Raw genomic sequence first — 11,299 nt, forward strand, 5'->3', positions numbered from 1 at the left:
TGAACAAGACAGCTCAGCTCACCTTCATACACATTACTGCCGACTGCAGAGTGCCAGGCAGAATGGTCGTACTATTTACAGAGAACACAGATTGGTGGTGGGATCATGAAAAAGACTTGAATTTATATAGCACCTTGCATGATGTCCCAAAGGACTCTACCATCAATTAAGTGTAGCCACTGCTATAAAAGTCGGAAATAAGGCAGTCAATTTGCACACACCAAATCATACAAACAGCAATGTGCTAATAACAAGACAGTCTAGTTTTATTGACATTGGTTCAAATATAAATCCTGGCCCAAAAAATTCTTGATCTTTTTTAAATAGTGCCATGGAATCTTTTATGAGAGGGCACATATAGCCTTGGTTTAATGTCTCATCCGAAAGATGGCACCTCCAAAGGTACTGCACCAGAGTGTCATCTAGGCTATGTGCTCATGTCGCTGGAGTGAGTTTGAAGCCACAACCTTCTAGCTCAAGAGGCGAAAGTGCTCTTAATGAGCCACCTTGAAGAGAGGGAAGTCTGGCCATCTAAGAATTATAGAATGACCTAGCACAGGAGCCAATGAGCCTATTGTGTTTGTGCCAATTCTAAGGCAGAGCTATCCAATTTTTAAAAAATATTAATTCATGGGATGTGGGCGTCGCTGGCTAGGCCAGCATTTATTGCTCACCCATAATTGCCCTTAAGAAAGTGGTGGTGAGCTGCCTTCTTGAACCACTGCAGTCCATGTGGTGTAGGTGCACCCACTGTGCTGTTAGGAAAGGGGGATTCCAGGATTTTGCCCCAGCAACAGTGAAGGGACGGTGATATATTTCCAAGACAGGATGGTGAATGGCTTGGAGAGGAACTTCTGGGTGGTGGTGTTCCCATGTGTCTGCTGCCCTTGTCCTTCTAGGTGGTAGCAGTCATGGATTTAGAAGGTGCTGTTTAAGGAGCCTTGGTGAGTTCCTGCAGTGCATCTTGTGGATGGTACATACTGCCGCCACTGTGCATCAGTGGTGTAGGGAATGAATAAGGCGCCAATCAAATGGGCTGCTTTGTTCTAGATGGTGTCAAGCTTCTTGTGTGCTGTTGGATCTGGACTCATCCAGGTAAATGGAGAGTATTCCATCACACTCCTGACTTGTGCCTTGTAGATGGTGGACAGGCTTTGGGGAGTCAGGTGGTGAGTTATTCACTGCATGGTTCCGAGACTCTGACCTGCTCTTCTATCTTATAACACAGCCGATGGTAAATGCTGAGCTGTTCAAATCCCAGTGGGAAACCTGAAGCAACCATCAAACTAATTTTCAGTTTGTATAAATTTCAAGATGCATGCCTTGAATTCAGTAGTAACAAGACCACCAAATCTTATAGGTTTTTACTAAACAAAATTAAACATTTATTAATAAGAGAAATTATTTTAAATACATACATAGATCTACAAATTACTACTACGATAACTTCTAAATCCCCTAAACAATCTAACTCCCAGTTACACTTTCGTTAAGGCAATAGTAAGACATATAGATTTTAAAAGATCCAGGCAAAGAAATATGATACCCTGAACAAGTTGAATTCCATGAGTTCTCTTAACTTCAGTCCTTTGAAGACAGCAGCTTAAGGCATAGATGCTGAAGGCTTTTTCACACACTTCTAAGATCTTAAAATGCCTTCCCTAACAAACAGTCTTTTCTTTACACACATCTTCCTCTTTGAATGCAAATACCCATAGTTTCACTATGTCTTTGGAATTTATATCTCAGATAATAAAACCCTCTCATAGCACTAAGTTTTACCAGTAATTTTGGGGGAAAATAAACACACTGTTCCTAAACTTCACCTGACTAGGTGACACATTTCACCCCTCCTTTGAAAACAATATAGTCTGGTTTATTTCAAAATACAAATGTTCCCTTGACACCTATGTATCTAAACTTCCCCATGTTTTATCTAATTAATATTTCAAACCTAACCTCTCTTCTTAGATCAAAGCACCCAGACTAATTAAATTAAGTCTCACACAGACACATGTAGACATATAGACACATCCCACTATTACTCTATTTTACAATAAGTTCCAATAACATTATGAGAATTATGATATCTCTTGACATCTGCCACAGTGTTTATAATTAATCCCACTCCCATGCTCTTTCCCCAACAGCCCTGTCAATTTTTCCCTTTACATGTTTATCCAGCTCCCTGTTCCATGTTACTATTCAATCTTCTTCCACCACTTTCAGCCAATGCATAATAGATCACCACAAAAGGTGTAAAAAAAAACTGTTTACTCAAGTCATCTTTTTAAATCACCTTAAATCTGTTTCCTCTAGTTACTAACCCTTCTTCCCTTGTAATAGTTTTTCCTTATTTACTAAAGCAAACTTCATTATTGTGAACGCCTGTCCTCATGACTTAAGTTGTAATGTGTTTTTCAGTCCATTCTGGAGTTCTACTTGGAGCTGGTGTATTTGGTCACCGCCTTTGTCCCTTCCGACATGGCGTGCTTGGCCAGTTCCCCAGGCAGCAGCACGTGCACAGCAGTCCGGATCTCCCGGGAGCTGATGGTGTTGCGCTTGTTGTAATGGGCCAGGAAGGAAGCCTCGCTTGCGATGCGCTCGAAAATATCGTTCACGAATAAGTTCACGATGCTCATGGCCTTGGAGGAGATGCCAGTGCCATGGTGAACCTGGTTCACCACTTTGTCCATGTAGATGGAATAACTTTATTTCCGTGACCTTCTCCGCTTGCCGCCCTTCACTGGCAACTTTTTCTATGCTTTCTTGATGCTCTTCTTGGAAACCTGTGCTTTCTTTTTGTCAACCATGATTACAGTCAGCTTCAGACATAGACAAACAACCTTAGCTTCTACAGTCTCTCAACTGAAGTTCCTTATCTCTGGTACCATTTTAAGAATTTGACATCCTTAAGAACTGAACACAATATTCCAGCTGAGGATTAACTCGTGTTTATAAAATATTAGCATAACTTCCTTGCTACTGTACTCTGTACCTCTGTTAATAAAGTTCAAAGACTTTCTTAACAGCTTTCTCAATTTATCCTGCCACCTTCAAACATTTGTGTGCATGGACCCCAAGGTCTGTCTGTGCGAGAGACTTGGGGATCCAGGTAAAAAGATTGTCAAAATGTCATGAAAATGGACAGAAGATAATGAAAAAGGCTAATGGAATGCTGGCCCTTGCACCCAGAGGACTAGATTACAAGAGGGTAGAAGTAATGTTTTAGCTATACAAAGTCTTGGTTTAGACCACACCTGGAGTACTGGGGGCAGTAGTAGGCAGCACACCTTAGGAAGGATATAGTGGCCTTGGAGGGAGGGCAGTGTAGATTTACCAGGCTAATCCTGGAATGGGTGGGTTGTCTCATGAGGAAAGATTGGACAGACTCGGCTTGTATCTGCTGGAGTTTAGAAGAGTAAGAGATGACTTGATTGAAACATATAAGATCCTGAGAGGTCTTGACAGGGTGGATGTGGAAAGGATGTTTCCTCTTGTGGAAAAATCTAGAACTAGGAGTCACTGTTTAAAAATAAAAGCTTACCCATTTAAAACAGAGATGGGGGAAAAGATTTTCACTCAGAGGGTCGTGAGTCTTTAGAATTCTCTTCCTGAAAAGGTAGCTGAAGCAGAGTAATTGAATATTTTTAAAGCAGAGGTGGAAAGATTCTTGGTAAGCAAGGGGCTGATAGGTTTTTGGGGGTAGGTGAGATGCAGATTCCAAGTTACTATCAGATCAGCGATGATCTAATTAAATGATGGAGCAGGTTCGAGGGGCTGAATGGCCAACTCCGGCTCCTTGTTCATATCTTCGTATGCGAAGAGTGGTAGAAGTTTGGAGCTCTTCCCTAAACAGCAATCGTTGGTTCACCAATTGTTAATCCTAACTCTGAGACTGATAGATCTTTACTCACTCAAGGTATTCGGAGATATAGCACTCAGGTGAGTTAGGTTGTAGAGCCACCATGAAGTTAATGAATTTTATGTTGTCACTTTCCTCTTCACTTGTTCATGGCTATATCTGGAAAATACAGACCTTGCCCCTTAGGGGTATAACCTGGTTTTATATCACGATAAGTTCTTTTTTGAAAACCTTCCACTAATCTTGTCATTTTACCCATTAACAGACCTGCCCAGTCTGCTGTGGACAGTCGCTGTCCTATCCTGTTGAAGTCAGTCTGATCTAAATCTAGAATCTTATCAGCTGTTTTACATTTCTTCTTTTCAAATACTATGTTGAACTCTACATCATATTGCGATGGCTACTATTAAATGTTCATGCACCATTAGGCTGTTAACTAAGTTTGGTTCATTACTAAATCTAATGATGCCTGCCCCCTTGTTGGTCTAAGGCATAGTGTTGCAGAAAACATTCTCGGACACCCTCAAGAAATTTGCTCCCTTTCTAACATTTGCTAGTTTGCTTATTCCAATCTATGTGAAAGCTAACGAAAAAAAAACACTCTGCCTTTGTTACCTGCTTGTCTCATCACTGTATTTATACATCTGCCACTTCACAGCTGCTATCAGAGGTCTATAGCCTACTCCTTCTACAGTCCTAAATCCTTTTCTACTTCTTAGTTCTACCCTTAAAGTCTCCCTGCCTTCTTACCTCTTGTTACTTCCTCTCTTATCATTGAAATGATTTCATTCATATCCACTAAGTCTTCTCCTCCCCTGCTACCATTTTGCCCATCTTTCCTGTAGACCATATGAACTGGTATATTTAGTTTCCTAGTAGTTGTGTCACGGTAATGGCTACCATGTCATACCCTTGGGGCTTCATTTACCCCTGAGATTCATTCCATATTTTCTTTATATTCCTTGCACTTGTGTAAAGAACACTTCTTGGGCCACATAACCCAATCTCTTTTCATTTCAGATCATTTAAGTAATGCTTAGGTAAAGCAAAAAACAAAATATATTTCAGGTATAAAGCATTTTTAAAAGTTATAAAAATGTTTTCAAAAATCAAAGTGCTTACCAGCTTTTTGGCTTCTGCGCCACTCTTGATTTTTGTTGGGTACTTCGCAATAACAGAAGCTGCTTTCCTACCAGAAGAGGATAAAAAGAAAACTAATACTGACAATAACTACTTTGCTTCCCATAACCATCTGCAATTAGTAAACAGAAAGTCACTATACAACATTGCTTTGGTAAAATGTGTTTTACATGTGTTTTCTATTAATAAGGGAGTCTCAAATACAAATCAGGTATAGCACAATGTTATTCAACATACAATTAATTAACAGTAATCTAATTTGCAGACTGGCAAAATAAGAATGAAGCCTGTATTTTTATTCACAGCTTGATTCTTGACCTGTATTCAATCTCGTTACACATTGTACACATTGGATCGACTGCTTGTGTTTAAGTCATTACTAAAAGGTTTGGTCTGAGACGATGGGCCGTAACTTCCGAGCTCCCCAGTGTCGGATTTGGGGGGTACCCCAAAGAAGCACTGAGGATCCGCTCTTGGAACTTCAAAGGTCAGCGTTTGCATGGCAATTGCCCAGAAGTGCAAACTTCCTCCGGGCAATTTACCTGCTCTGGGAACCATCTGAAAATGTGCTTTAAATTGTAAGCTTTGGATGGTTTCAGCTGCATTAAACAAATAAAGGAAAAAAAGTTAGAATAATTAAAACCTCTTCCAACTTGTGGGTAACTATAATAAAGACAAAGACCAGCCCTCACAACAGGACTCACCCCACACCATTCCCCATGGGATTCCCCCCAACTTGACTCGATACCCCCACCCGAGAAGGCCTGAACCCCCGACCTGATCTGAACCCCAAACCGCAGCAGGCTTGACCACCCCCCCCCACCACCACCCCCCACCGCCCAACCGCCCTCCCCCTCAACCGCCTCGCCCCCCCCCCCGACCCCTTAGAGAGCCAACACACCCCTCCCGACCCGACACCAACTCCCTCGCTGTCCTGACTCCTCCCACAGGCACAACCTGACCCGATCACCCCCTCCCCACCCCCCGCAGTACCAATGCCCCCCAACCTCTCTTAAGCACAACCCCATTCCCAACCCCCAGCAGACCTCCAGACCTCCCACCCAACCTCCAACACCAAACCCGATGTCTGGCCACCCCTCCCCACCCGCCACCAATGTCCAACCCACCATGCCCCAATGTCCGGCCCCCTCATACACCTCCTCGATGTCAGACCCCCTCGCACTCTCTCCCCCACCCAATGTCTAACCCCCCACCCCCCTCCCCCCTCCAATGCCAGCACCCTGCCCCCAATGTCAGAACCCCCCTCCTACACCATGCGCTGTCCGACCACCCCCCCACAGCCCCCTTCCGAGGTCCGACCCCACCCCCTTCCACCTCCCCTCTGAGGTCCGACCCCCGCCCCCTCCCCCCACCCCGAGGTCCGTCCGGTCCCTCCCCTCACCAAGGTGCGGCTCCCCCTCCCCGAGGTCTAACTCCCATCCGACATCTGATCCTCCCCACCTCCCAAATCCTATCCACTTACCTTCTCCCTGGTCTGTCAATTTTAATCGGACCTTTAAATTTACCTGGTTTATGGCAGCTAATGCTTTAAAAAGGGCCAAGTGTCCTTCTTCAATCTGATTCTGCTGGACTGCGACACTGAGCTTCGGAGACAGCTGCGCTGCCTGGATCTCACCCGACCTGAGTCAGAAGGTCAAGCAAGAGAGGCACAGAAGAAATTTAGAGTACTTAATTGGGCACAGAATGGCAATCGATGCTAACTGCCACTCCAAGGAAGCTATGGCCCGTTATGTGTGCCAAAAATGCCAGTCAATGCTGGATCCATTTGGAGCCACCAACTGATGGTGTAATGAACTGAGCATTACCAAGTGAACCAACATTAAGCCTGGGTCCCTGAATAATAATTGCAAAATAATCTTTTTATCTGGATTCTCAAGCATCCAAGCTGCCTATCCTGGGATTTACCTGTATGCATTGTACTTGTGCATTGCTCGATTCACATTTCTCTCAAAGTTAGCCAGTTCTGCAGAAAACAGAAGTGTAAGTTATTATTCAAAAAATTCACTCTACATAAATTTATTTTCAAAAGGAACATTCAATAAATACAAATCAAGGATGCTATTCAACCACCTTAATTTATCCATCCAGAATAAAGAAAAACTTGTAATTCCCACTGCATTATTTAAAGATCTGTTCAATAAATCTAAAGTTTTGTTTCCACTATCCTAACCAAAAGATCATTTCCAAAAGTTCACTATTTGCCTGAAGAAGTTTTTTCTGATACAAATCCCAAGTTTTCCTTTCACTGGTTTTAACTCATGCATCCTGTTCTACATTGTTTAATATTTGGTATATTTTTATCAGGTCTTCTTTCAGTTACTACTTTCAAGGTTCAAAGGCCTCAGATTCTCATAATGCAATCATTTAAAGCCAAGAATCACTTTTACCCTGTCCCCAAAGCTTGAAGTGACTCAACAAAAAAGCAAGCACACATTTGTAAAAGGTTAAGTTGACTCCAATAGATTAAATAAAGTTCTGAGAAAATAATAAAGTATCACTATTTCATAGAATTATAGAACAATACAACACAAAAGAGAACCATCTATTTCATCAAAGAACTCAATCATGCTAGTCAAATATGATTTACCTTCAACAATGCTGACTTCCATTAATCAGCCAATATTCTTCCACGTACCAATTACTTTCCCCTTTTCTCAGTAGGGTTGTGACATTTGTAATGCTCTAGTCCTCTATAGCTACCCCCATACCTAAGGAGTTTTAGAAGATTGTGGCTAGAGCCTCTGCAATTTCCATCCTTTCTTCCCTTAGTAACGTGGGATGCATCTCATCTGAATTGGATGGCTTTTCTACTTTGAAGATTGACAATTCTTCAATTTCTTTTCATCTTTATCTATTTTTATCCTAGTATTCTCTATTTTATTTATTTTTATCCTATCCAATGTTGTTGTTACTACCTGCTTTACTGCTACATTGCCATCAAACCTTTCCTCTAGTGAAGACAGATGCAAAGTATCCCATTTCATACCTCGGCCACACCCTCTACCTCCACAGGATCTTAAAAATGCCAGTGCTTGAATCGGTTTTCGATCCATTTCACTCATTTTGATCATAAATTTCACTCCTAATATTTCACTAGTGTTGCAAACTCTGATGATTACTCAAATCCTAATGGCTATACTGGTTGAAATAAAAATTTGTGATCAATGTAAGTCAGAACTCATTACAAACTATTAACCATTCCAACAGCACTGTTAAAACAAATATATTGGCATTACTGACAACTCCACACAGGAGGGAAAACCATGCCTCTCACATCTTTACTATAGTTCACTGCCAATTAAGCACTTTTGAGTCTTACTATGCAGGAAAACAGGGCAGCCAACCGGCACAATTTCCATAAGGTTGTGGCTCAGGGATCTTCTTTCAAGCCTGAAGAGTCCCCAAACCTTTGGGTTACTACAAACCAATTATTCTATTATTTATCTGTATAACTGGTAAATGAAATAACAATTTGTGTGTAGGTTTTTTAAAGATGCTTTTGGAAGGTTTGATTCTAGTGACAGTGATTTTGTCACTGGGATTTCAATAACGAAATTACTATTTTTAACTCGGCAGACTTATGTCATTCATAACAGCCACAATGACTAATAACAGTGCATCGCGTTATTGACACCATGTGGTTTAGGGTTCAGGTTGAGACCCGTTATTGATACCATAAGAATTAGGTTTAGGGTTTGGGTTTGAAGCTTGAACCCACTATTGACACCCCAGGATCTTCAGTTAGAATTTAGGGATGGGGCTAAGTTGAGGGGCAATGGCTGGAACCCACGACTGAAGTTGTATGGAGGGTTAGATTGAGTCTGCAAATGACATCTATCCAAGCTCCAGTCCTAAATCCAATTCTACCCATGATGCTAATTCTACCCCTACCCCAATCAGAAACACTCGCCCTAAACTCAATCTTAACCCTGACCCCAGTTCGAATGCCAGCCCTAAACCTAATCTTAACCTTAAATCCAATTCTACCTCAACAGCAATCAGAAACGTTAGCCCTAAACCCAATCTTAATCCTGACCCCAATGAGAAACGCTAGCCCTAAACCCAATTCTAAACCTGACCACAATCCAAAGGTTAGCCCTAAACCCAATCCTAACCCTAAATCCAATTCTAACCCTGAACTCAATCCCACCCCTGACCCCAACCAAATGCTAGTCTTGTACCCAATCCTAACCCTAAATCAAATTAGGGCTTATGGTTAGGATAGGGTTTAAAGTTAGGTTTGGTTCAGGGTTAAAATTAAGTTTCAAATTCAGGTGGGGTTGAGGTTAGGATTGGGCTCAGGGCTAGGGTTCGAATTGGGGTCAGGATCAGGATTGGGCTTAGGGTGAGTGCTTTGACTGGGCTCAGGGCTAGGGTTCATATTGGGGTCAGGGCTCGGGGATGGGGTTTGGATTGGGGTCAGGGTTAGGATTCAGTTCAGGGCTAGAATTGGGTTTAGGGTTAAGAATTGGATCAATGCTAGCGTTTGGATTGGGGTCAAGGTTAGGATCAGGTTTAGGGTTAGTGTTCAGGTTGGGGTCAGGGTAGAATTGGCATCAGGGGTAAAATTAGGGTTACCAGCTGTGATTAAATGTATTCCTGGAGGTTTCATCACTTGACTTGCCCCCACAGCCCGGCCATTAGTCAGGCAACGCATCCATTTTTGTGGCCCCACTACCTTCCTACACCATTTGGAAAGCAAAAAAAAAAGGCTCATTACCCAGTCGGATGATGCGTAACTGTCAGCCTAACAGCCTCCCTCCCGCCCCAAATTTTAAACCGTTTTATATCCGGTAAAGATAAAGGTTGAAAGAAAATGGCAACAAAAGAAAAAAGAAAATCTTTTGGAGATGCCCGTCATATTTTTTTCTCCAGAGTTGGCGCACAGCAAAGTCCTGGACATTGGCCTTCAACTCCCGGGGACTCCAGGCCAATCCTGGAGGGTTGGCAACCCTGGGTAGAATTGGGGTCAGTTGGACGAGCGTTTGCATTGGGGTGGAATTGGATCAAATTAGGATGAGGGTGGCTGGTTCATGGGTCTAGATTGGGTTTAGGTTTTGGATGGGGGCTGATATCGACCGTGTAAATATACAAAGATGATAAAGATGGGGAGAGAGAGAGAGAGACACGTCAGGACCCTCTTGAAGCGCCCTGAGGGAGAAGGGCTGCCGTTCCCACTCTATAATGTTAGAACCAATCTGTCTCTCTCTCTCTCCATGTGTGGGTGTCAGTCAGACAGGGCGGCCGGGAGCCATCCCCCATCCCCATCACCCCCCGATCCGCCGCCTCCCTTACCGATCAGGAAGTCGGTGATCCCCTCGTTCAGCGTCTCCTGCGGCGCTTTCCTCTTGCTCATGGCGGCGGACGGACTGAGGGAGGGAGGAAGGAAGGAAAAGAAAGCAAAACAGTAAAGCAACCCCGGGTGACCGTCAGCCCTGCCCGCCTGGGCTCCGGGACAGGTCCCGTCAGGAAAAGACCAGGCTGCAGCCGCGCTGCCAGGCCGCGTGCGCGCGACCAACCGTCAGCGGGTCTTTAAAGCCGAGCGGCCGCCGCGCGCTCAGCCCGACCCAACCGTCACCCCAGGCAACAGGTACCAACAAACAAATGTGTGTGTGTGTACTTGTTCACATACACATAAATATTTAATATCTTTCATCCATTATTGACTGAAATTATGTTACTTTGCACTGTTTATTGGGTGAAATTATGGGATTCCTGCAGCTATGGCCGTGGAGACAATGCAAATTCCTCATCTTTCTGTCAAAACGCATCCTTCATGTGGGTGTCTCTCTTTAAGACTCTTGCAACCAACTTTCCACCAACAAAGACTTACCTGCATTTCCATCACGCCTTTCACCACCCCAAAATATCTTGCAGCCAACTGAGCATTTTCTCGAGGCGTAGTTGCACAGGGAAAGGTGGCAACCAATTTGCACGCAGCAAGCTCCTCCTCAGCTGTCCCTCGATGCAATGATAAAGTCTACCCTGGGTTGCAAGTTTCTGCGATGGGTCTTCATGTGACTGGTTCTTGACCCACCGATCTTTGAACACGTGAGGCAGGACATCCCACGAGGTAGTGGGATCTGGAAGGCAGGATCTGCTTCCTTTTCTTTCCTTCTCCGCCACCTCTCTCTCTCTCTCTCGTCATTAAGACGTTGTGACTCAAAGCATGATGCAGCTACTTTGTTGTAATTTTGGGTAGCAAGTTCCACCCAGTCATTAATATCAACGCTGCAGTGCTTCAAGGACAGCTTCAAAGTGTCTCCGAAGTGT

The 11,299-nt window shown here is 43.5% G+C and overlaps 1 protein-coding gene across 4 annotated transcripts in view; it reads right to left on the bottom strand.

Annotated features, from left to right (window-relative positions):
• polb (polymerase (DNA directed), beta) overlaps positions 1-10,554 on the bottom strand; it is a 105,751-nt gene extending 95,197 nt beyond the window's left edge. Inside the window, exons 1-3 of one of the 4 annotated variants that reach the window (XM_041210255.1) lie at positions 10,322-10,553; positions 6,932-6,989; positions 4,988-5,054 (exon numbers count right to left, since the gene is read on the bottom strand). In XM_041210255.1, coding sequence (XP_041066189.1) covers positions 4,988-5,054; positions 6,932-6,989; positions 10,322-10,382 — 186 coding nt within the window. In that variant the 5' untranslated portion in view covers positions 10,383-10,553. Of the gene's footprint in view, positions 1-4,987; positions 5,080-6,931; positions 6,990-10,321 lie in introns of all 4 variants that reach the window. The other 3 variants (XM_041210258.1, XM_041210257.1, XM_041210256.1) reach the window with 3 other exon arrangements.
• Positions 10,555-11,299: the final 745 nt, after the last annotated feature.

The sequence above is a fragment of the Carcharodon carcharias genome, chromosome 17 (genome assembly GCF_017639515.1).
Source record: "Carcharodon carcharias isolate sCarCar2 chromosome 17, sCarCar2.pri, whole genome shotgun sequence".
NCBI lineage: Eukaryota > Metazoa > Chordata > Chondrichthyes > Lamniformes > Lamnidae > Carcharodon > Carcharodon carcharias.